We start from the raw sequence: 26,909 nt of genomic DNA on the forward strand, positions 1-26,909 counted from the left end.
GGGAAACAGATATTTGTATTTTGTCATTTAAAGATTTTATTGTGGCAAAATTTAAACTCTATGGTAGTGATGAATTAATATAATATTTGTTAGAAAGAGAATAAAATGTAGAGCAAGGCGCACTACATGAAATCACAATCACAATTCACCTGTAATCACCCAGCCTGTGCAGACAAACTTCTACCTAATCTGTTTAGTAATACCGGTTTGTTTCCGTCGTTCGGATCCATTCAATCCCAGTCGACTGTTGGACCATTATTGTGTTTACGGTACCTTGTTTCATAGCTCACTGTCACGCCAATGGAAACTATGGATTATCTTTATCGATTAAAAGACAGAATTGTAATTGAATAAACACTGGCTTTCTTGAATGCATGTCATCTTGGCAATTTCCTCTTTTTTAAAGTGTATATGTTGAAATGAAATCTCATCTTTTGTCATTCAAAGAATTCACTGGCTACAATTAACAATGTAGCACAACCATTAGTCCGGCTTTAATTTGATTGATGTGCTTCTTGTTGGTGGCTCAGATCGTTCCAATAGTAGATCATTCACATCATCACCTACAAGATTAAAGAAGGTTATTATTTGCAATTCTCAAGTTGTAATTAAAGTATTTTTTGGTTTTCGCTTAAAAACCTAAAAGGGGCACAGCAGGATCTACACTTTAATAAATAACAAAACAGCAAGCTGGAATGCGATGTACACATTAGGCAGGAACCTTGGCAAGCTTCAGCTGGGCGTGGTTAAACTGGGTGTACTTACGCTCCGCACAAGGGGAGGAGTAGTCTGCCACTGCCTCGTCACCTTGGAAACAACACAAAGGACAATCAAATGAAGAGCACTCCTCCTAACTCCTCCGAGCACGAGTCCTAAGAAGTGGGACTGCGGGGGGGGGCCTACTTGTCTGGTAGTAGTCGTACACCTTCACCACGGCCGGCCTCAGGTTCCTGACGGCCTCCTCCTCCTCCAGGGTCACGCTGTAGCTCCTCAACACCTCCTTCTTCAGCTGCACACAGAAGAACAGTGAGGGGAGGAGCACAGGAATGTAAACACAAGCATGATGGGAACAGGGCTCCCCTGGTACGTACGCCGTCGAGGTAGATGTTGATGTAGCCCTCTTCAAAGTCCACACGCTTCACACTGCTCTCTCTCTTCAGCTGAGAGGGAAGAACACAGAACGCTTGCTGACAACAGTCTTCATGTTGAAAAATAAATATGAATACAAAACAGAGCAGTGCATCTAAACTCACTTAAATGGCTACACACAGAACAGAGAAATGCATCTAAACTCACTTAAAGGGCTACACACAGACCAGTGCATCTAAACTCACTTAGGACTACACACAGACCAGTGCATCTAAACTCACTTAAAGGGCTACACACAGACCAGTGCATCTAAACTCACTTAAAGGGCTACACACAGACCAGTGCATCTAAACTCACCTCCTGCAGAGTGCTCTGCTGAAGGCCATAGCCTGACAGGAGCTTGAGGTTGATGATCACCATGTTGGTCTCCTCTCTCCTACCTTGGTACCTGAGCAACACGGGCAGAAAACCTTCTCAGATGGCCATTCAGTTAACAAGTTCACCTTCCAGAAGACTGTCGTAAAGGAAACCCAACACAGAATTTGAGGTTGTCTGAGCCAACGAGCAACATCTTAAAAAGTTCTTTGTATGGTGGACTCTTTGATTCAGAACCTCAGTGACGTTACCAAGCGACACAAAATGGCCAGTAACAGGTAATTCAAGCAATGACGAGCAATTTGAGTCCATATAAACATCTGAATTTGAATGGAGATCAAACCATTGCATTATGATGTAGTCCACTAGATCCCATTTAATCTAAGATAAGTTGTTTTAGGGGTTTGGTTTGCTTACCATCTATACAGGGCTATGGTACCTTTAGGACTGGAGAGCCAGTGGGCAGATTTTAGTTACAAAACAAAAAATCAGTGCGTCTCATTAAAAAATTTACTGGTTAAGTCCACAGTGTACCCTTTAGTCTAGAATTCATTCCTGGACTCATTTGTGTTTGATGTTCTGTTGTTGGTGGATCCAATGGTTGTATACTATACATTCACTAAGCCAGTGACAGCACACAGCCGGTTTCCCCCGTCTATCTGGTAGGTATCGTTGTGGTCTATCTGCTGAGGTCTCCACCACCCCTCTCTCAACAGTCTGGCCTTTTGCCATATCCTTACCTGAGGTCCACTCTGATGGTCAGTGTGGGCCGGGTGCTGTTACACACAGCGGTCGTTGTTGCGGCGATGTGGAAGGAACTGAAGTCACCAGGAGGGGGGATGTTGTAACGCATGGCGATCTGGTTGGTGACAACAAGGTGAACCAACATCGGGGTGGAATTACTTGTTGAATTAGATTTTAAGTGCCATCCCCCTCCAGGAATATTGATCGGGGGCTTACCCCGATCTTGGGGGTACCGTCACCGTACAAAAAAAAAAACCAGGAGCCTACAAAGTCCAAAAATCTCTCCATATGCCAATATATATTTTAAGGCTGAAACTGAACTACCAGTTAATTATTAGTATCAAACAGATTATATGCGTTTGTAGGAACCATGAAATCAAAGGCTATACTAGCTCATCTATGTATTAAGGAAAGTTGGGAAGTTCGATACAAAATATTTATACACAGACATTAGTACTAAATTGATAGAAGACTTTCAACATGCCTATCCTTTAGACCATGGTTGACATATTTTAAGGACTATTAATTAATGTTATTCTAAGTTAAGACTTTATACAAGGAAAGCCTTTATACCTTCCAATGGATGAACACAAATAATAAGAGCTGCTGCCTGGCACCCATAAAGCGGCAGTTGACCAGAGATGTGTCATGGGGCAACCAAGGGAGACACTCAGGCTTCAGTGACTAGTATCAACCCATGAGGTGGGAACCCCTTCTTGGCTTCTTGGAAACCCCTCCTTCCTCCTCCACCCCTGGTCCCGGACACAGCCCTGGTCCCGGACACAGCCCTGGTCCCGGACACAGCCCGGTGCCTGTACATAGTCCTGCCCCTGGGGGTCCCACCTGTGCCTGGACACAGCCCTGCCCCTGGGCCGTGACGCGGTAGTCCCCGGGCAGGCGGTCCAGCGCCTGCTCCTGGTACAGCAGCCGGGTGCTCTGGTCCACGGTGAACTGCCAGCTGGCCCCGCCCAGCGAGCTCAGCCCCACCACGCAGGCGCCCTCCGAGCTGTAGGTGGCAGCGCCGTAGCGGGCCAGGGCCTGGAGGGCCACCACCGTGTCCTGTCGGGGTCCAACAGGGTTTACAAGTTGCACCGGGCGTCACAACCAGACATCTCCTCAGTTCATTTAAAATCAAACTGCGGTTAGACAGGACAGATTGAATGAGATTCTGGAATGCGAAAGCTTGCGTGTGTGGGTGGAAGTTAATGCTGGGGGCCATTTAGTATCACACAGTGTACATTGGTGTGTGTCCTCCGACCTGCGTAGAGGTGAAGCCGCCGTAGGGGTTCTGCTGTTGGATGAGCCAGCGTGTGATGCTGGAGGCATAGTTTAGGTCGAAGCCCGGCACCGGGGGTCCGGAGAGAACCGCAAGCAGTACGTAGGCCGTCATCTCAACCTCCAGGGAGTCCAGAACCTTCTCAGAGGCCTCCGCCCGCTTCCAGTGGCGCGTGCCCCCTAGAAGAGCAGAGATAGTGAGGGGCTTTTGGGAGAACTACACTTGAACTACTGCAGTACTTCAAGGTTTATCTTTATTACTTGAATATAAAGCCACATGTATTGAAAACAGTCATGCCTGGCTTAAATACTGTTTTTAACACATATACAGGATACATCTGATCCCCAATATTTCTTTGAATGAGTGCGTGCCCTGCAAATATTGAAAAAGTAGAGTGCCTATGGATGATCTAGTCTAGACTAGAACCTGATCTAATCAATGTTCTCCTCAAAACGTCTGCGGTCAGGCTACTTCATGCGTGGGCAGGCCGAAAAGAGATGCAGCTACCGTCTGTGACGGAGCGCTGGTGGAGAGCGGTGAGGAGCGCGGCCCTGGTCTGCTGGTCCCCTGCCAGGGTGAAGGTGTAGGAGAGGAGGGCTGTGGTGTACATGTTCTCCAGCTTTCCCGCTACCGCCACTCTCAGGCACTGCAGGCACCCAGACACCATGGGGTCTGCCTGCAATGGGCACACCAGGGAACAAGGGAATCAGCTATATACTGTATCTATATGGGCACACACACACCAGACAGACGGTATAAATAAATATCTCTATATATATATATATTTATATCTATACCATCTTGCACAACATAAGCTAGAGAGCGAGATATAGAGCTCATGTGGTGACAGACTGTATTTTTTTTATATAATCCTTTTGTTTACCTTGACAGCTGTCAATTATACTTGGCAACGGTGAATTATCAAATATAATTCACCGCCGGAAGTTGTGAAGAGCAGTCTACAGCATTGAGAAGAGCCGTGTAATTATCCATAATAATGTAAGGTTTAGAAGTTAAATATTTGAAAGTTGTAGAATAAATTAATGTAATTTATATTAGAGTTAATTTGTTAGAAATGTACTTACAATCAGTTAATCATTTATATATTTATGTTACACAATTATTACTTACATATTTAACACAGTAAGGATATTCTGTTGAATCTGCCTCTGATTCCCTCACGTTTACTTCATTCTAAATTCTAGCTCCTGAATGGTTCGTTCAGTCACATGATGGGTCCGAACAAGGAAGTGTTTGAAAATAGATTAACGGCGATATTTTTTTTTATCGCCCAACCACTAATTTATATATATATATTTATATATCTCACGGTGTTTCTATATATGTATAGCTCAAGGTGTTTCTATATATGTACAGCTCATAGCTCATGGTGTTTCTACATATATAGCTCATAGCTCAAGGTGTTTCTACATATATAGCTCATAGCTCATGGTGTTTCTACATATATAGCTCATAGCTCATAGCTCATGGTGTTTCTACAGATATAGCTCATAGCTCATGGTGTTTCTACATATATAGCTCATAGCTCAAGGTGTTTCTACATATATAGCTCATAGCTCATGGTGTTTCTACATATATAGCTCATAGCTCATGGTGTTTCTACATATATAGCTCATAGCTCATGGTGTTTCTACATATATAGCTCATAGCTCAAGGTGTTTCTACATATATAGCTCATAGCTCATGGTGTTTCTACATATATAGCTCATAGCTCATGGTGTTTCTACATATATAGCTCATAGCTCATGGTGTTTCTACATATATAGCTCATAGCTCAAGGTGTTTCTACATATATAGCTCATAGCTCATGGTGTTTCTACATATATAGCTCATAGCTCATGGTGTTTCTACATATATAGCTCATAGCTCATGGTGTTTCTACATATATAGCTCATAGCTCATGGTGTTTCTACATATATAGCTCATAGCTCAAGGTGTTTCTACATATATAGCTCATAGCTCAAGGTGTTTCTACATATATAGCTCATAGCTCATGGTGTTTCTACATATATAGCTCATAGCTCAAGGTGTTTCTACATATATAGCTCATAGCTCAAGGTGTTTCTACATATATAGCTCATAGCTCAAGGTGTTTCTACATATATAGCTCATAGCTCATGGTGTTTCTACATATATAGCTCATAGTGTTTCTACATATATAGCTCATAGCTCAAGGTGTTTCTACATATATAGCTCATAGCTCATGGCGTTAACATGGGGCAGGGGCACTCACTGCATCCAGCTCCAGCAGTGCAGCCGTGATGTAGGCGGTCAGAGACACGTCGTCGCTCACCCCGCCCTGGGGGAACAGGATGGAATGAGCTCAGGCTGCACCAAAGCACGTAGTAAGCACAAGAAAAGAAAAGAACCACCTCCCCTTGACTGAGTGGGAAGTCGCTGGCACTATGGCGATGGAGGGAATGAGCCCTGAGTTTCTGGGCTCATTATTGTCACCTGACACTGAACCACTGGGGCACGGGTAGGGTACAGAGGTGTGGAGATAGGCCTGCTGAGCTCCAGCTGGACGCAAACACACATCCTCTAGGACACTTGGAAAGGAACAAATCTTAATGTCCTTCAGACAGTTTATGCCCGAAAATCGTCCCCATTTCACTCTGGTTTTTACGGATCATGCAAATTCGTTAAATACAGATAGTACGCATGATTCACAAAGGTGACAATTTCTAGGTCGGAAATCTGGAATTCCGGATTTGATCTGAAAATCCCATCGCTGACTTTTGATCTACTAAACTTGGAAAAGAAAAGTCCATTTTTATTTTCCTAGTACAGTTCTCTTTTTTACTGACCCACAAACATCTGAACTGAAAAACAGTTGTGGGTAACATTAGAATAGATGTTCTGTTACTGAATATAAGCGTTTCTTTATTCATTTAGGCGAGTTATCTAGCACTGTAACTAGCACTAGCTAACTATTTAGCTAACTAGCTGGGTAACCTGGCTAGGAAAATAGTCATGAAACACCATAAATATGCTATTGCTTTCACAATGGTATCGCAAATCCCTTGGCTTATGTTGTTTAACGGCTTGTGCCCTTAGCATTTAGGCATGGTTTACGTCAGGTGGCTAGACATTGGGTCTGCCAAAGCATTTAGCTAGCTATCGTATTTCGCATGTCCCCGCGATTGACTGGCTCCTGGCCGTTAAGGTGCAATCGAGGGAGTGGTTGCCGACCGTACACGTCCAGCCGTTGAGTAGGGAGTGAGAGCCTGTTGTCGGGAGTGTACTGGTAATCTATGAAAACGTGGTTGTTTTGATAAAACACAGTTCGAATATATGCTATACTTTGCCATCTCCAAATGTATTAAAACGTCCAAAGATGCCATATTACCACAGTTTTGGACGAGAGTTGGTAATGGCGGCTGTTGGGGGGGGGGGGGGGGGATTCATGCCCATGGACTTACATTTATCGTCTCGTGTGAATTGTCACTTATAGCCTACTTTTCCTCAATTTTCATATTCAGGTATTCTCTCTTTGGATTTACTTTGTGAAAACCAGGGCAACCTCTTAATAGTAAGTATTAGTGGCATTTTTTGTTGGGTTTTCTCTACTAAAATATTGATCAGCTAATCTGTCCCTTCCACCCTTTCTTTTTTTTCTGCAGGTTTGTGTGAATGTGGGAGTGTAAACTTTGTGACATATCACCAGTATCAAGCAGGTATTGAGCTCAGCGTTATTCTTGTAATTTAGTGCTCTTCAGATCACACTAACAGTTGCCTCTGGATCAATCTCAATCTCCACACACACACACAGGAGATTGTACTAATTTGTACAACTGTCAATAAATGTAATTGTTTTTTATTTATTTTCCAAATTCCTTTCCAGGCTCCTTGTTGTCGTAATAAATATGGATAATTGCTCTAATGTATGTCCTACCTTCTTATTTCTTCGCAAAATGATATTTAACTTGTGTTTTTGTAAACAGTGATTGTTGTAGCTGAATTTCAGCAGAATACGAAAACTGAGGTACAGTGAAGACTATTTAAGCCCAAAAGTTAAAATGTATGCATTTCAATTACATGACAATTTTCCATCTATTTTGATCACATAACTCCAATGTAAAAAATGACATTTCAATCCATGTTTATTAATCATGTTCATGTAATCTAACCAAATACATTGGGTTTATGCATAATACCTGAGTAAGTCCAATTTAATTGATTAATGTTGAGTTTATCTAATTTATTCATGTTGAATGAACATGATTAATAAACATGGATTGAAATGTCATTTTTTACATTGGAGTTATGTGATCAAAATAGATGGAAAATTGTCATGCAATTGAAATGCATACATTTTAACTTTTGGGCTTAAATATTTTTTTGAGTGTACAAAGCAATGTGATATCAGACATCTGGCCCAGATGTCATTATGTCTGAGTTCCATCTCTACTGCTGTTAGCACTAGACATAATACCTTGTATCAGAACTAGGCCTGAGGATACAAGTATAACATTCTTCAGACACACGGCTGTCAGGTATTTACATCTTCTTTGGACTAGATTTCAAAAGCATGTCTTTGTTATTTATTCTAAGTGTGCATCATGAGTGACAATAAATTCCCAAATGCTATTTTACCACAGCTGGGAGGACAGGTACCACACCCTTCTAGCACGTCTTAGGGGAACCACTGTGGGTCATATGAAGCTCCTGAATACATTTGCTGCCGTATGGCTTGATCCAAGTTACCTTCATGCCGTTGTGAAACAGTTTTCCAACTGATGTGATGCATCCATCTTGCCGCCGGTGGCTGAGCAGCCAGGTTCTGGAGTCCACGATTAGTTTGGGGTCGATGAAGATGTAGGGCTTGGCGCCGCCAAACGACTTCATCACAAAGGCAGTCAGCCTGGGACAGAGAATGAGGCACAAGCGCCACAAACGACACATTAACAAGGTCATGGTAAGGAAATGAGGGGTGGGGCTCAATGCACTTTTATGTTTCAGTGTGTAGGATCATGCAGAGACGCCTGGCTTCCAGCACCTCTACACCAACCTCTTTCCTGTTTTGCTACCATTGCACCTGACCATTATTGTGGCAGTCATTGCACTCCTACCCATCCCTGGAAGGACGGGTTCCCTCTTTCTGCATTCCCTCCCAGGGTGTCTTACCAGCATATGAAGGGCCCCATGTACGCACCTGAACTGGTGGTACAATAGGGGCCTTTTAAGGGATTTTTATTTAAATGTGCCCTGTACCAGAATGAAACCCATGTACATGGCGGGATGGCCCACCCGGTTACCATGCCAACTACGAAGAGAAGCCCCAGCTGACGTACTCACCAGGTGTTTCCAGACGCGTCGCTCTTGCCAAAAGCACTGTAGGAGCCATCGTCATGCCGGTAGGTGAGCTCTCTCTGGTAGCCTGCACATGAATGCATAGGATGCTCAGATTGTAGATTTGCATTTGATACATGCAAAAACATATCTAAATTATAATTTAATTTGTGATTCCTATGGCTGCTCTGTGCTCTGCCCAGTTGTTTTCTAAACTAGGTTCTTCTTTCTTAACCTCTTCATCAATAGGTCTCTTCCTCAGGTTTTTGCCCAAAAAGACAAACCCAAAGCAGTAGCAAGCAGTGACTTTTGAGGCGATGTATGCTGGGGACCGCCCCCGGTCCCCCGATGTGTGTCCTAGCTGAGCCACTAGGGGGCTGTGTCACGTGACCTCGAAGCTGATGTGAATTCAGCTCACACACTCAGAGCTTTGAGCCCCTCCCCTCTGAGTAAGGGAGCGTTGACATGGAGCGCATGGTGAGATCTGCTGAACACTGGCCCCACCACGAGCGTTTCAGAGTGGAGACCTTCTGGTGGGACTGTGTATGATGTTGGGTGATAATAGTGCTGTCTGGTGCTCTCTGCAGGCCTCACCGCTCTCCAGGAAGCGCGTGGCCTGCTCCTTGATGGCGTGTGTCAGCTGTGCGGTGCTGGTCAGGTAGTTGAGGATGTAGATGTTTGGGGCGAACAGGATCATGTTCTGCTCCCCGCAGCCGTACGGCATGGCCAGCAGTTTGTCCAGGTTCTTCATGGCCCGGCCCATCAGGTCCCCTGGCCAGCACCACACACACACACACACACACACACACACACACACACACACACACACACACACACACACACACACACACACACACACACACACACACACACACACACACACACACACACACACACACACACACACACACTTCATATGGGAGATGTAACAAAATACGAAAAACAAATGTACCCTCTTCAAATATTTAAAAAAATATATATTTATTTAATTATAATTATTTTTCATTGCTTTATTAACAATTTTCAATAATTCTATACTATGATTGCATTATTAAACCCTTGTTGGATATCTTTAAGGTACTGACCCAACACAGAGAAAGAGGCCCTGGCAGAACCAGCCACAAACAGGTCTGGCAGCAGGAGAGAGATGTTCTTCTCTGCTGGCTTCTCTGGGGAATAAAAAGACAAACTAATGAAGAGAGAAAATGTTACAAGGTACGATTGACTTCCATCAATCCATCGTCTACATCGTTTAAAATAAATGAGTAGGGAGCATTGTAAATTATCTAAAGAAATAATGATTTACTATTATAAAAATTATTAATTATTGTAATAATGACGCAAGATACGGTAGACATTGTGTGTCTATTTGTACGGTTTTCATCCAGTCATTTATCTTTGTGGGGCGTGTCGAAAATGTACAAAATCATCCATTTTAAATGAAGAGTTATCTGTAATCGGACAAATTCAAATCCATGTAATGATGAATATTATAGTTCAGTTTAGAAATCTCTGGATTGTTATGGTCTTCATATATTTCAAACTATATAAATCTAGAATAATATTATTGTTATTAACAGTCCTTTGAGCATTTAATAAATCAATGTTGGTAAAATGGAAAACATATTGGTAGCCTTGCACATTTAGAACTTATTCTCTTTAACCCTTAGGTCTGGTGTTGGTTCTGTCTATATAATAATAATATAATATTATAATCTATAATAATGAATTATATTATTATTAATATCTCAAGGAAAAACTGGAGATGAGCTCGCAATATTTGGGCTTGCTTCGCTGGTCAGTCCGACTCTGTATTTATGTGATTTCGTTTTTCTTCTCCACCTCTCCACCAGATGTCCTTCACCCGAGCTTCCCTGTCCTATCTTCCCCCCTGCACCTCATTCCCCGATCAGTCTCCCCCATATACACAAGTTCACTTCATTTGTCCCTTGTCAGTTGGTTATATGTTTCACATCCCTTTGTCATTGTGGTCTCTAGTTACTATTTGTCATGCATTTGAACCTTATCCCTTTTGGTTCCTGCTGCCCTGCCAGCCTGGCCCTGCTTCAGGCTGCATGTGTTGTAGAATGACCCTAGACCAGTCTTGCCGCTGTAGTCCTTAACATAGAGTTGTTGACCCTTTTTCAGTGAGGAAACCCAAAGTATAGGTTGAGTAAACAAATGGGAACCAACTGACCTCCAGGACAGAGGAGTACATTGTGGGTAACAGCCACTGGGGTGCCTTCTGCCTGGAAGGGAGAAGAACGGCACACTTTCACTATGAGGATTAACATCTGCTATATTCCTAGAATGCTAAAAACACAATTACGTCAACTCTAGTGTACAACCCCCATCATGTTGCTCTGGGGTCTCTATGGTCCTTCAGAACCGGCCCATTGAGTCCTCTAGCAGGGCTTTGACCTGATGGTTCACTGAACATTATCACGGCTTTCTGTGTGGGAACTTATCATCTAGGTTTAGCTTGAGCGTTTCAAGACCTTCATGATTAACACAGAAAATATAAGATTTAGGATTAACACAGAGCGACAACATGTTGGGACTTAAAGAGATGTTGGCTTTTCTTTTACACATGTGAGGACCCGTGTGTGGCAGAGTACGAGGTGGGCAACGTGTGTGTGTGCCATCCATGAGCGTGAACCTCACCTCCACCAGTAGTTTGCGCACCACTGTGTCCACCCGGCCCACCGTGGGCGGGGGCGCCACCTCGTTCCCACACAGTTGCTCCGTGTGCAGCGCCTCGGCCCGGACCTCCAGGGTCACCTCCCCTAAACACACACACACACACACACACACACACGATCATTGCTAATCGATCAACCTTTTTATTTGCACCCTCGTCACTTGATTTGTGTTCACAAGGCTTTCTCCAGCCGTCTTAGACTTGACCCCCCCACACATCCACCTCATTAACATGACTGTAACATCTCTCCCCTCCTCAACATTACCAAAGCCCTCCAATCAAAACAAAAAGGTGTCTCTCACACCCCTCCCACAGGAAGAGGTTTCTGGCTGTTTCGTTAGAGGGACTACCTGACTTGTTAGCATTCTTCAAAGGAATGGGGAGTGTGTGTGTGTGTGTGTGTGTGTGTGTGTGTGTGTGTGTGTGTGTGTGTGTGTGTGTGTGTGTGTGTGTGTGTGTGTGTGTGTGTGTGTGTGTGTCATCACTGCTGATGTGGGATGGCAGGCCATCGCTGGTTCACTGACAGGAGAGGAGGTGGGCTGTCTCTGGCAGCAGCACTGCCTCCACTTTTAGAATAGCCTCCTCACTATAGTGGAGTTAGAATGGCCTCCTCACTATAGTGGAGTTAGAATAGCCTCCTCACTACAGTGGAGTTAGAATGGCCTCCTCACTATAGTGGAGTTAGAATGGCCTCCTCACTATAGTGTAGTTAGAATGGCCTCCTCATTATAGTAGAGTTAGAATGGCCTCCTCACTATAGCGGAGTTAGAATGGCCCCCTCACTATAGTGGAGTTAGAGTAGCCTCCTCACTATAGTGGAGTTAGAATAGCCTCCTCACTATAGTGGAGTTAGAATGGCCTCCTCACTATAGTGGAGTTAGAATGGCCTCCTCACTATAGTGGAGTTAGAATGGCCTCCTCACTATAGTGGAGTTAGAATGGCCTCCTCACTATAGTGGAGTTAGAATGGCCTCCTCACTATAGTGGAGTTAGAATGGCCTCCTCATTATAGTGGAGTTAGAATGGCCTCCTCACTATAGTGGAGTTAGAATAGCCTCCTCATTATAGTAGAGTTAGAATGGCCTCCTCACTATAGCGGAGTTAGAATGGCCTCCTCACTATAGCGGAGTTAGAATGGCCTCCTCACTATAGTGGAGTTAGAATGGCCTCCTCACTATAGTGGAGTTAGAATGGCCTCCTCACTATAGTGGAGTTAGAATGGCCTCCTCACTATAGTGGAGTTAGAATGGCCTCCTCACTACAGTGGAGTTAGAATGGCCTCCTCACTATAGTGGAGTTAGAATAGCCCCCTCACTATAGTGGAGTTAGAATGGCCTCCTCACTATAGTGGAATTAGAATAGCCTCCTCACTATAGTGGAGTTAGAGTAGCCTCCTCACTATAGTGAAGTTAGAATAGCCTCCTCACTATAGTGGAGTTAGAATGGCCTCCTCACTATAGTGGAATTAGAATAGCCTCCTCACTATAGTGGAGTTAGAGTAGCCTCCTCACTATAGTGGAGTTAGAATAGCCTCCTCACTATAGTAGAGTTAGAATGGCCTCCTCACTATAGTAGAGTTAGAATGGCCTCCTCACTATAGTGGAGTTAGAATAGCCTCCTCACTATAGTAGAGTTAGAATGGCCTCCTCACTATAGTGGAGTTAGAATAGCCTCCTCACTATAGTAGAGTTAGAATGGCCTCCTCACTATAGTGGAGTTAGAATAGCCGCCTCACTATAGTGGAGTTAGAATAGCCTCCTCATTATAGTGGAGTTAGAATAGCCTCCTCACTATAGTGGAGTTAGAATAGCCTCCTCACTATAGTAGAGTTAGAATAGCCTCCTCACTATAGTGGAGTTAGAATAGCCTCCTCACTATAGTGGAGTTAGAATAGCCTCCTCACTATAGTGGAGTTAGAATAGCCTCCTCACTATAGTGGAGTTAGAATAGCCTCCTCACTATAGTGGAGTTAGAATAGCCTCCTCACTATAGTAGAGTTAGAGTAGCCTCCTCACTATAGTAGACATGCTGCAGCAGATTGACTCAGTGGAGTCACCGTTTTTTAACATCTTTCAAAATGACAGTTTATGATATGGAACTTGGCAAAAAGTGAGGATTATCTCCATCGCCGACTGCTCTCCCTAGACACTTAAATCAGGCGCATGCTCCAGTACCAATATAATGCCCTCCTCAACAATATTCAAATCCAAAGCACTTTAATCAGCTGCACAATGCGCGGAAAGATCGCTACCATCATGATCAGGCTCAGTGAGAACTGCTATGTGACAGTCCTCTCATCCCTAAGACCAAAGTGCTATAGTGCTGTCGTTGCTCTACGCCATTTAGTAGAATTAGTACACAGAAGTGATTTTTACAAATGTTATTGGTGACGGATGTTTAGTGAAGCCACGAGGGACGCTTGTGGTGCTTTGATCACCCAGACTGGGGATGTTCTTCAGAGACGCAGTGGCAGATCCTTTCCTGTGATTTATCTACAATGTGCGAATGGGCCTGTGACGTTACAGTGAAGAAGACTTCTGACATTTACAGCGAGGAACGGAGCGCACTCAGAACTGAAATGGAGAGAAAATAAAAAGAGATTCATTTTAAGAGCTGCTGCCGCTACTCTTCTGGACTGGGATCAATAAATTGTATTATATTGATATGATTGTCCTTCCATGAAGGAGGAGTTTCCTGCGGTGTTAAGGGCATAAGGAGCAGGTCATTAGGTCCTACCAAGGGAGGAGGGGCTGACCTCCCACTGGAAAACCCTGCTCTCCTCTGCACACACACACATGGTGTACTGGCAGTCCGCACACTCTCTGAGGGAGAAGTGGGACGAGTTGCTCAGCTGGACCCTGACCTGCAGAGAGGGAGCTCAGAGTCAACACACATACTACATCATGCATCCTATACTACACACTAGACTGCATCCTATACCACAAACTAGACTGCATCCTATACTACAAACTAGACTGCATCCTATACTACAAACTAGACTGCATAATGCTATACTGCATCCTATACTACAAACTAGACTGCATAATACTAATACTGCATACTATGCTACATACTATATCCCATACTACAGTATACTACATACTATATCCCATACTTCATACTACACAACTTAATACTATACTGCATACTATACTGCATATTATGCTACATACTATACTACACTACATCGTATACTTCATAATACTATACTACACTACATGATACTATACACAATGCGTTGAGATTCTTGGATGCAAGAGGTGTAAAAAGGATCTCTTCCTTTCTGAGTAGCTTCTAATGAATGGAGAGCGTCCTCGTCTCCCCTCAGCCCACCGGCCGGGGGACACGCAGCACGGAGAGGCCCACCATGATGCAGCTAGGGAGGTAGTTGAAGACGGTGGCTCTGAGCGTGAACACCTCCCCTCGGACCACCGAGTAGGGCAGCGTGAGGCTGACGAAGAAGGGCTGGAAGGCCACCAGCGCCGTGTCCCGGGACAGGCCGAAGCCCAGGGAGGAGGAGGTGCAGAAGGCCTGGGCCCGCCAGCTGGTGATGGTGTCAGGGAGCGTCTTCACCACGCTCACCGACCCGCTGTCTCTGCAGATGGAGAGGGTCACCACGTCAAATAGGGACCTCCAGTGTGTTAAGGGGGTGTGGTTGAGATTCAACCGCTCACTTAACCACCGTCATTAATCAGAAACGGCACAGCCATCAGCCAGAGATGAGAATACACTGAGGATATCCTTTCAAGATGACTAGGCCGGCCTTGCCGATAGTATAAGACCATATGTCCATTTAAGACGGCTCAAAGCTGATGGGAGTGCTCATGACCAATCAGGACATCTCTTCCCTGATGGGTTGGGGGACCCCAGGCTCTTCTGAGGGGTGGGAGATGTTATTTTTACTGAAATGGTTTCAGTTCCATTTTAAAATGAGATACTTGTAACTCTTGCCAATTATCGTACTTCTTTCAATTTAGCAACATACTTCTCTAATTAGTGTAGCTTTAACCTGAAGAGTAGAGCACTAACCAAACGGGATCAGATCCCAGCACTAACCAAACGGGATCAGATCCCAGCACTAACCAAACAGGGATTCAATCCCAGCACTGACCCAGCAGATCCAGGTTTCAGGAGTAGAGCACTAACCCGACAGCGATCAGCTCCCAGATCCAGGTGTCAGGGAAGTAGCTTCTCACAGTTTCTATTTTTTCCAGTTTTTTTTTCATGGGCTTCAAGTGCATCGATGAGTCGGATTCTTGAACAACTGACGAACAGAATGTGTCAGAGTACATTACATTGAACAATATCCTTGAATGGAGGTGATTTTCAGTGTCAGGCATGTCAATTAGACATTGCTTAACATCCTCAAAGATCCGCCGATATCAAGGAACCTACCGCCAGGATACATCATAAATTCCTCATCATGATTCATACGAGCAAGCTGATATTCAGGGTACAAGCAGGCGGCTGGTTTCTTCACCTCAGAGTTGGTCACAAGTTTTATTCCAATTTCCTAATAGTGTGAGTAAAAAAAAAAATGGAAAATGTTGTTTGTCATCGCCAGTTAGGAATTAGGACGATGCATAAATATTGTGGCAGACGGCAGAGAGGAGTGAGGGGAGTGGTATGTTTGGAGGAGAGGGGGTTACAACAAATTGTATCAATAAGAACATCGTTAACATCAGGGGTTGATTATGAGAGAGAGAGAGAGCGAGACTTTATTGATCATCTGGACCATCTGACTACCCCCCTATGTACAGACCGCTTTGTTTGAGGGCCCTCCCGGTGACATCTCCTGGATACGGATTACCCTTTTCCCCACCCTGGTGACAGTTATTTACCCTGTAAATAAATCACCCCTTTGAACTGCTCTGTGTGTTGTATGGTTTTATCTGTTCAACTTGGTGGCTTGGAAACCCCACACCCACTGGCCTGCTACAATATATAAATAACATTACAAAAGGGCAATTTACATGTCAATATGCATAAGGCATCATGGTCCAAATAATATATTTGACATAATTATTGATGTATTTCCTCATGCCATCACTCATATCTTACTTTAAAAACCCTGTAGACGTCGTCCTTCGCGGTGGATTCCTCCATCTCTTCCCAGGGCTGTGAGCAGGGATCCGGCTCACGGTCCTCCACTTGGTAGCTGAAGCCACTCAGCTTCTGCACAGGCAGCTGGTTGAACACCTTCAGATACCATGGATGAAAAGAGCGTTGGGACTGAGCAGGTGCAGCAGTCTGACATGACGATGTGTGAGAGAGGGCTGTTCCCGAGTCTGAGGTGAACCGTGTTCAGTGGGCTTAAAATGGGGCTCTCCAATGGAGGCCACGTAAGACAAGAGAAAGCCCTACTAACTAGATTTATCTTAACATTTATATGCGTATAATACTTTATTTTATTGTATTCAATGCATAGCCTTTTGAGATGAATTGTTTTTCTTTTGAAATGTGTCATAGCCAACTATGGTTTTAGTCGTGAATTTGTGTTTTTTTGTTAAGTAAGCCTGGGCTACAATCCTGGGAGTGTTCAAATAAAGTAAGCATAGACCGGAAGTACGGATATCTCCAAAACCTAAAAGGTGCCCCCCCCACCCCGTTATATAAAAAATATCTGAAACTTGGTTTTTGGGCATTAATTTTTGCCAAATGGACCCATAATGTCCGCCTGGAAGGTTTTTCTATATATTGGAAGCTTAGGTAAACCTGAAAAAATAAAATCCTGGTAAAACTGGTAAACCCAAATTACAAAGAAAGGGGGTACCGGATTTATGGGATTCTTTTTCAGATGATTGTGTTAAAAAGTAAAAAAAATATGATTATGCAAATGAGACGCCATTATTCAATCAATCTCAAATCCACAATTGTATTTGTCATAGTTAGTTGCCATATCACTATCTTTAAGAAACATTGCATTAAGTGTTATATAACAATATCCTGCCTTAAGCAGTCTTAACAGTAGCCAACTGTCAGCTTCTTGTGCTGCTTAGTTCAGAAAAGTAAACAGTCGACAGACTGCTGTTCACTTTTGGATGCAAACCCCATGGTTTACGAAATGGGATTGCCCTAAAAGCCCTTTTCCATAGTACCTTAAATAGAAAAAACAATATCTGACCCTTATTTATCATCCTTTGAGCTGGGTCATCACTGGTTGTCCTGGGATGGAGTCTATGTCTTTGGTAAGAGTGTGAGAACGTACATAAGAAGCGCTGAGCTCCTGATCCGGCTGCAGCAGAAGGATGCTCTGGTCCACCGCCCTGACGGAGCACAAGGATCCTGGCTGGCTCTCCAGGCGAAACGAGGTCTCTCCTCCAGGCAGCTCTCGATCTGCTGAGAACTCCAGCTTCACCTGGAGATAGCAACACAAAAAAGAGTTGCAGTAACAATACCATGTATTAATGGCCATTCTGATCAGTTCCTATTGCTGTCCTTATGTATGCTCATTTAGAAACCACACCTTGCATTGTCATGTTAAATAATTTTCATTGGGTTTGGTCTTAGCATAAGGTTACACTTTAAAGGGCACAGTAAAGTCACCATGAAATTCAATTTGACAAAAAGCTTTGTCAGCCATTTCAGATTGATGTTTAGCCTGTCTCACCCTATTCTCGAAGCACTGGTCCACTGGGAAGTCCTTGTTATCCGCCAACACCTCCCCACTTGGCATCAAAGTGTACACCACCACTTGGGCATATGGGCTGAGGGCAGCTTTTCCAAGCAGGGGGATGGATAGCACTCCTTTGTTGACTAGATCGGAGAGAAGGGGAAGAATAAGGCATGGAGAGGGTAGTAGCAGCAATATAAAAAAGGTCTACTAAAGAAAAATTCAGAAAGCTTTGCAGTAATAATATTTCAAATGATAAATGTTATGGCACATCCTTGATACATTCTTCTAAAATAGTTTTGAATTATTTGAAAGGCCAAAGTCTTTAGAAAGGATTTAGAAAGGCTGTGTTTCATATGATTGGTGCGGGGGTGTTGTTAAACGTTTCCATAACGCCCGTCACGCTATCAAGCAAGGGAGTGGAGCCAATAGGAGAAGTCCTATTGGCTATTTTAAGGATATTTTACCGATTCCTTCTTTTACAGCAACTGGAAGATGCCCATGCCTCATTATTGCACCCTTGGACATCACCTAATCGAAACAGGGAGGGAGAAAGCGCTAACGCCAGAGATATATCTCCAAATTACACGTTTTTTTATGAATAAAGCAAAGCGTTGAAGTGTTTGTGTAAGCGTTAACAACGCTGACTCACGGTGTAGTAGAAGGGCAGTTCCTCCTGCCCCGGCCTAAGCTCCTCGCCCTGGATGATGTACTGGGCGCCCACCTGGGACTCCTCCTCACAGAGGCTCTTGTGGCCGTTGGCTGAGATCTTCACGAAGCTCTTGCTCTTGGAGTAGAACGGCCTCATGGTCAGTACTGCCGAGGGGTATGCAGGCAGGCGTTCCTCATGCACAAATGACTGCCATTCTTCCTTGGGTCTAGAGCTTGCCTAAAGGAGGAGATATTACAACACATGTCAACTTTAAAATTAAAAAAAAAGTTATTTAAATACAGAAAGCATTGAGTGTCCCCCTGGTAAAACATTTTTCTGATTAAACAGCTTCTCTGGGAGGTCCACTGACAGGGCCTTGACCCCACAGAGGTGTTGGTGTTGGAGGTTACTGGCTCACCCAGCGGAAACCCAGGTGAACACGTGCAGAACATACAAAACCAGGACCCAGATGCTTTTGCACCCAGGACCTTCTTGCCGCAAGTCAACGATTCAACATACAGACACAAGGACAAACCGTAAGAACCACGCTGTTCTTCCACAGGGAGGTGTCCAGGGAGAAAGAAGCCATGCCGTTGTCTTGGGTCAGAAGCGTGAGGTTGTACGACGCTGCGTTGACGTCCACGTATAGATATACCACCTCGTCCCCCACCGCCTTCCTGTCTATTCCAGTCAGCTTGACCTGGAACCCAAGGAAGGAAACGTACACACACAAGTTTTTAATATTTATAAAACAAACAAAGATAAAAAACATTACACACACACACACACACACACACACACACACACACACACACACACACACACACACACACACACACACACACACACACACACACACACACACACACACACACACACACACACACACACACACACACATTGAATTTGATGGCTCATGGCCAATATCCGTTACCTTGCCCTCGAATGGGATCCCTGGCTTATAGGCAGTATTATCTGCAACATTCTCAAATGTGAGTTCTCTGACATTAACAGAGAAGGGCGTTTGGCCACTGGCTTGAATGACCACCCCTACAAAATATACAGGCAACGGTCATTATTTGACACCAACACTGACAATGTCTTGTTTTGTCTGCAAAACAACTAATTATTTCATTCATAAACCTACCAGTGCCATACTCCTCCATTTCAGCCGTCACCTCAAACATGTCCCGGTACGTTTGATCTCTTGGGCCTAATGCTGATACCCTAATGAAGTGCGTTGCACAGCCAGTTCTGTCCGTCTGGGAGATAGAACGAAAAAGTGGTGCGAAGGTTAGCCAACACCTTCTGAAACCAAATAGATCAAGATCTAGAACACATATAAGCAGCATTAATATATATGAGGCAAATGACAGATAAGAGGAGTAATATTTATATGAGTCATCATTTATGTAAATGTTCGACTTACCTAACCCAAAATAACCCCAACACTACCCCATGCATCGGATGATATTTTAAAATGTCTAGAATAAGTCGGGTTCATGTAGGAAGTATTTACGAGTCACATAACTGCCAGCCAACCCCCTAGGCTGCAAGGTCTAGTTGCCACTTGCCTGCAGTTGAGATGTCACACAGATGTCTTCTTGCTTTTCAGAATAATCCCATGAAAAAAGGCCCTGGCTCTCTCTACAAACTACCACCTTGATGGACCCAAGGACAGGCTTTCCATAGGTGTATCTGTCAGAAGGAGCGCCTCGCAAGGCATTGGTGGATTAACAGTGGGAGGAAGCAATGATGACCACAGGCATGATGGGACTCAAGGGCATTTTCCATGAATTCTGCATTGTGGACACTCACCTTCCACAAATTTGTATGGGGACTTCTTCTTGTAAAATATTTATGACATTAGGTAGTCTAATGTTGACGGCATATTTTGGCAAAACTGAAAGGACAAGACTAAGCATCATTTTCCAAGCATGAAAAATCGGCTAATAAAATCCATCAGATTCAAAATGTTTCTAAAACAACATTTACTGTGTAGTACCAGTACGTGTGTGCACGTGTGTGTGTATTTGTTGCAGTCGGGGGCAGACCGTATTCCTTGATGTCAAAGGAGCGAGAGGTGCTCTCTCCTTTCTCCGTCCAGGCGGTGATGGTGTAGGGTCCCTGGGCGGCCTCTGGACTCATGGGGTGAGAGAGGTCCAGGATGCCACTGACGGCGGCCCTATCCAGCCACTGCGCGATGCGGTTTCTGTTGGGGTCCTTGGCATCAAGTGAAAGACATGGAGACATGTACCAAATCACTGCGAATCGAGCAGGTATTGCTGTACTTACAGATGCAACTGATTATTTAAAACCCCCAAGATTACTCCATTTCCCTCCTATGCAAAGTCCATGAGATTTGCAGCGGTGTATAATACCTTTTTTTATCAATGGTTGGAATGAAACTATTGAAATATATTGAAATATATATATACACCAAAATGTAGAAAAATGTATTATGTACTACATTTGAAGAGTTCTTACCTGAAGCTCAACTGTTTTATACTGCAAATAAACGGGAAGGACGTTTTTAGTCATTTTATATTTATTTTCATAAATACATTTCTAGATTTGTATGGCCTTATCATACTATTTGTATTTTCTATTCTTTACTCACAAAAGTATTTTCCTTCATATTATCTTTAGCCTTGTAATTATAATCAATAAAGACCTTTTTATATGACATATCAAAAGGAAATTCTTACATAATGACACCAAAAGAATAGTAGTATGGAAGGTAATGGAGAGAGCACCAGAGAGCTCAGCCTCCACCCCCCGTCTGGAGGGCGGCTGGGGTCAGTTTGACTGACAGGAACAATTCATGGCCCTCCAGTTTGATGAAGGATTGTAAATAAGAGGACATCACGTACCAGCTCATTGAAAGGGATGAAGCCAGCGTCCATGGAGACGATCCGGAACTGGACTACAAATAAATAAATTCAGGTGTATTCAAATATATATTCAAGTCTGGACATTCAGAATGTACATGAGTCAAAGGTGATCACAAACAATCAAAAGGACAGCCTTATTTTCAAATAAAACAATAATCAAAACTAGAACAATTTGGTTTCAAGGAAACCAAACCCTCAGAGGTATTTCAGATGAAACCCCTCTATCCATAAGTGATATGGATCAATCCTAGTCCAAAGTTCCCCTTAAAAGGTATTTCAGATGAAACATGAAGACGGTTACTAATGCCCCTTTTCCACCAACAGTACCAGCTCACCTCGCCATGACTTAGCGTGGCACAACTTGGTTTGGTTTCAGGCACGTTGTGTTTCCAACTAGAAAGTATCTCTTTAACGTGGGCGGGTCGTCATAGCACGCATGCACGAAACTGAGACTTATATGCGACACATTATCAGACAGGGTTATGCACAGAAGTGTCTCCACATCTGTCACGGTCCACGGCGTGCTCTTGCGCGCTGATCCTGCCATGTTCAATAATCAATCACTATTTTTGACGCTGATGCTAGTATTTAAAGATGCCGGGTGTTGGTTGTTGGGTGTCGGGTGTCAGGCTCGGACGTCGCGCTCATCATTATTCGGCCAGTGGCGTAACTCTGGCCAATCAGTGGCCAGTAGGCTGTTTACGGTATGATCAGATCAGCTCTCTTGGAACCTCGATGGAGGTGAGACTGAAAAAGTACCAGACACCAGGGCTGTTTCCCAATGTCAAGGAAGCATGCTCAACGGCCGCCCTTTTAAGGACGCTACGTCATCGAACGCCGACAAGCACTGTTCCAATGTTGAGGACACTCGAAATACGCCCCCTTTTCGGGTCCTTCGTTTTTGAGAATTCCGAGATTTTTCAAGGATGCATCGCTGCATCCTAGACGGGCCAAAACTACCCACAATCCTCTGCGTTCACTGGGCGGGTTCTTGAAAATGGCAGAGACGCACGTACACGTTCAAATGAAGTGAAGTTATATTAGTTTTCAGAAATATTTTGTGCCGTATTGCTTTTTATAGATTCATCATGTTAATGCAAATAATCAAGCCTAAAGACCTGTGCCACAAAGTTTTTGCAACTTAATGATACGTTGCTATATTTTGCATGGACGTAGCTGGTGTTAAACACCACTGTCACCAATGTCAATTTACTCGCTCACAAGATTACATTATTTATGTATAACTATTTATGTTTTACGGTTTTTTTAGGGTCAGCCCAGCAAACGGAGGCTTTTGTGCGCCTTAGGGTGGCGCACAAACATTTGTTTGCCGGTGGAAGGGATAGTGCCACTATCCAATGTTGTAAAATTAATGCACAACCGATCATTTGCAATGTTTGTAATTTTTAATGAACGTATATAATTGTATTTTATATGATATACTTATGTGTTCAAAGCACTGGTAGATTGTAGGCATATATGAATGAATGAATCAGATCATATATCCAAATAAATACGTTTATCATCTCTTTCTTTGTCTTTTTCCCCCTGCATAATAGTAATCAACCGTACTGTAAATGTGATGCATGAATTAAGTTCTCAGACAATTTCACTTAGTTTTATAAAAATTGAATGGATTTTCCTTTTAATAAAGACAATTCGATCAACCACAACAAAGCTTTTGTGACTTCCCCAAAGAGGCTCCATGCGAAGGAGACATGACCGCATTCATAACAGACAAAAGTCAAATAAATATCGATCAGCTTGATTGCTGCCATGTTTTATTCATAAGCGCACATGTGTTTACAAGCGGACACGCAGTATTAAAAAGCGGAAGCGGAAGCGCTTCCACACTACCAAGTCGTTCCCAAAGTCAGACGTTACAAACGCTAGGAAGCACTCGAGCTAGCACTCTAGTCTCATCTCCATAGGACGCGACTAGCAAGGACGCGTCCTAGCAAGGCTGCAGCCTTCACTTTGGGAAACAGCCCAGGTAACTAATTTTGGCGGACCGAGTCGAGGCAAGTTGAGCTGGTACTGTCGGTGGAAAAGGGGCATAAGCAATATGGAATTAATCCTGGTCCAAAGATCCCCTTAAAGGTATTTCAGATGAAACACGATGCAGTGGGTTTCTAAGTGATATGGATTAATCCTGGTCCAAAGTTCCCCTTAAAGGCCTTTCAGATGAAACACGATGCAGTGGGTTTCTAAGTGATATGGATTAATCCTGGTCCAAAGTTCCTGTTAAATACACAACAGTTCTTATCATGCCCACCCCCCTCAGGTTGTTGTGGGTGGAGACGGTGAAAGCCTGAACAGCAACCACACACCATATGAAAGAATAAGAGTCTGCCAGAAGTGGTGAGGAGGCATTGTCTATGCATTGATGACAGACGGGGACTAACTCAAACAGACTTTTGGTTTCCCTTTCACAACAGCTTGAGAACACAAATATCATTTCCAGGTTCACGGATGCCCAGAAGCCTACGCTTTGATCCAACCTTTTTATTGCAGTAAACAAAAAATGCAGAGCAAAATTTGTGACTACTGCAATACAGTGTTTCCCTCTCCCTGTAGGCTGGAGGCTTGTGACGGGGTGAGCACATGTGTACCAGTCTGTCCAGGCTTGTAGAGCGGCTTGTCCGTCACGATCAGATGAAGGAAGGCTGGAGGGGCGATGATGACCTTGGTCTTCTTGCTCATGACGGCACTCTCCCCCTGGATGGTCACATTGACCGTGGCCACCGTGCTGCTGGTCACAATGGGAACCTGCAACACCACCCGCCCCATCATCAAGGGCTCAACGTAGCTTTGAGGTACAACAACGATGCACTGAGATACATTCTGCTGACGGACGCCCCGACCCCGACACCAGTACCTGGACGCCGGCCCCATACAGGACGCATGTACTGGTACAACCTCACCCATATAACCACCACATACCACGTTACGCAACATGATGTAACATTAAAGAGCCAGGAAACCCCAAACATTGTAGTTACTCTTAAACGTGGTTATCTATGCGTTAGTGGTTACATTACAGTGGTTAGTAGGGGTAGTAGGGGGGGGTCTAGACTACTGATGATGAATGGGACTTTGGATAAAACCCTGCTCCGTTGAAATTAGTTTAAATAATGAAGTCATTTGTTGGTTCTTCTCTAAGTGAGGAGCAGACCTGAAAGGTGGAGCAGCCGTAGTAATCCGTGGAAACCGTCTCCTCCAGGATGACGGTGCTCCCGGACTGCGCCTCCAGAGTCACCCTGAGGGCCAGCGGCTCCGGGGGGGAGAGGACGTGGGCGCACAGCGTCTCAGATGCCCCTCCGGTCACCCTGGAGCTCACAGTCACGGCGTAGATGCTGACGAGAGGAGGAGGAGCGGAGATCGTGATGTCTGTGGTCAATATTTACAGGATTTCTCTTCATTGATGCTCCCATCTGATTAATATTACAACTGATTGTTTACGTATGAAATATAACTATATTATTGGATATGTTCGTGTGCTTAGATGTTTTGGTCTTTGTATTAATTGTACCTACTATTCTTGAGTCATTGTTATTTCTGTCTGGCAAAACTTTTACACCCTGGTATAACCAAAAGCATATCCCTTGGTGGACTTGATTGCAAGCAATGCAAAGGAAAAAACACTCAAATGCTTCCATGTACAAACATTCCTGTGTAATGGCAGATTGGTTCACCAGTACTAATGATGTGTTCAAAAACATTCCTGACAACCCTGATATTATTTTTCTGGCTAAAGATAGGAGGGAGGAGCTGTTGATGGAGGTAGGTTGGGTCTTTGACCTATATATGGGCATAGCCTTTTATGACAAAATAACCAAATACCAGCCCATCAGTACAAGGATCAGAGACATAGGTTATGAATGCAAATTGATAGTATTAATCTTTGGCAGTTTGGGGCAAGTCCACAAACTCACAGTCAGTGGGCTTGGACTGGCAGGGCTCTCAAAAACCAGAGGTAAAAAACTGGCCAAATTCTGTTCTATTTCAGCTACAATAGGCAGCCTTGCTCTGTGGCACAGGTGATGTTTCTTGTATCCTTGAGTATCAAAGCTTGTTATCTTGTTAGCTAATATTTTAATCCTTTCTCTGTACTGAATGTAATTTGGTGGATTCAAATAAATTATTCAAATGTGCGTGCGTGCGTGATGTACACCAACCTGCTTGGGTGTGCACGATTTCGTAACAGCATTAGTGTTGTACAAGTAGGGGCGGATCTACAGGGGGGGGGGGCACTTTAGAGCCTTGCCACCCCAGCTGCCCCCCTAACCTTTTATTCTTAAAACTGTATTTGTAAAAAAAAATAAACCGCCACTATGTCCACAAGCCTCTCAAAGCATTGAACAAACTAGAAAATGAACTGAAGGTGAAGATTTGGAAATGTAATCTTAGGCCCATTCCCCTCAAACGTAACCCCTTGCAACAAAAACCGGTGTTGTTGTATAAGTCTTGGAGGCCTAAGGGTTCTTCCCACGTGCTGTCGTCTCATGCCCCCTTGCCGAGACCCTTTGCCACCCCATGTCTATGTTCCAGTTCCGTGTGGAAACACACTGGTGTCCGTGTGTTTCTAACGTTGCTGCATAAACCCAGATCCTCGGACCTGCCTTAAGTGTGCATACTTACGTTTCGTTGAGGTGGGCGCGGGTTGGAGACCAGGCAAACGCTGTCCAAACCAGCACGCACAGTAGGACAGGTGCCATGACGCTGCTTTCTGCGGAACACACCAAACAGAATCTGGCCACAGGAGGTCCAGCCGCTCAGAGTATGACTTTAATCAGGCTATTTATACCCCAACTATCCAGCCACTCCCACCGAAATCAGGCGGACCACTGCCTCCTCCCTAGTCCCTATGAGAGGTCGAATTTAGGGGAAGTCCAAAAAAAACAAAAAGCAATAGTCCATTCCCCCCCTTAACACCCCCACCCCCAGTTTGAATGCATGCAGAAGCCAGTCAAGGCTTGCTTTGAGTACATTTTCTTTTAAATGAGCAGGATTTCACAGGGATGAAGATGTACAGATTATCTTAGTACATTAGAAAAAGCGTTTGCAATATGAATGAGCTATATGTAATGCGTGGTGGGATAGCAAATGGCAACGTGCCAGCGACCCTTTAAGGTAAGGTAAGGTACTTTTATTTATATAGCACATTTCATGCCAATGGCAACCCAAAGTGCTTTACACAAATACAATGAAGTGTTTTCCATAATAAAAGGAAGACAAGACAAAATATAAAA

At 44.0% G+C, this 26,909-nt stretch overlaps 1 protein-coding gene across 1 annotated transcript; it reads right to left on the bottom strand.

Moving 5' to 3' along the window:
• Nucleotides 1–26,440, bottom strand: LOC130406570 (alpha-2-macroglobulin-like protein 1). Its single transcript, XM_056612235.1, has 36 exons — nt 26,299–26,440; nt 24,833–25,013; nt 24,270–24,426; nt 21,637–21,689; nt 21,251–21,271; nt 20,818–20,986; nt 20,582–20,666; nt 20,338–20,461; nt 19,911–20,025; nt 19,698–19,813; nt 19,299–19,463; nt 18,764–19,000; nt 18,579–18,642; nt 18,109–18,254; nt 17,707–17,856; nt 16,560–16,697; nt 15,894–16,011; nt 15,645–15,762; nt 14,865–15,093; nt 14,235–14,361; nt 11,462–11,583; nt 10,995–11,046; nt 9,883–9,966; nt 9,392–9,568; nt 8,804–8,885; nt 8,213–8,369; nt 5,739–5,804; nt 3,992–4,160; nt 3,467–3,663; nt 3,052–3,267; nt 2,205–2,323; nt 1,447–1,537; nt 1,092–1,160; nt 904–1,009; nt 766–807; nt 1–563 (listed from the first exon to the last, which is right to left on the bottom strand). The coding sequence occupies exons 1-36, from the start codon at nt 26,373–26,375 to the stop codon at nt 484–486; spliced, it is 4,419 nt and encodes a 1,472-aa protein (XP_056468210.1). The 5' UTR covers nt 26,376–26,440; the 3' UTR covers nt 1–483.
• Between the last annotated feature and the right edge of the window lie 469 nt (nt 26,441–26,909).

This window comes from Gadus chalcogrammus, chromosome 16 (assembly GCF_026213295.1).
Source record: "Gadus chalcogrammus isolate NIFS_2021 chromosome 16, NIFS_Gcha_1.0, whole genome shotgun sequence".
In the NCBI taxonomy this organism is placed as follows: Eukaryota; Metazoa; Chordata; class Actinopteri; order Gadiformes; family Gadidae; genus Gadus; species Gadus chalcogrammus.

Coding starts and splice junctions, on each gene's coding strand:
- LOC130406570 (XM_056612235.1), bottom strand. CDS start 26,375: ATGGCACCTGTCCTACTGTGCGTGCTGGTTTGGACAGCGTTTGCCTGG. Junction 11,047..11,461: donor TGCGCAAACTACTGGTGGAG/GTGAGGTTCACG, acceptor TCTCCCTTCCAG/GCAGAAGGCACCCCAGTGGC. Junction 564..765: donor CTCCTCCCCTTGTGCGGAGC/GTAAGTACACCC, acceptor TTAATCTTGTAG/GTGATGATGTGAATGATCTA.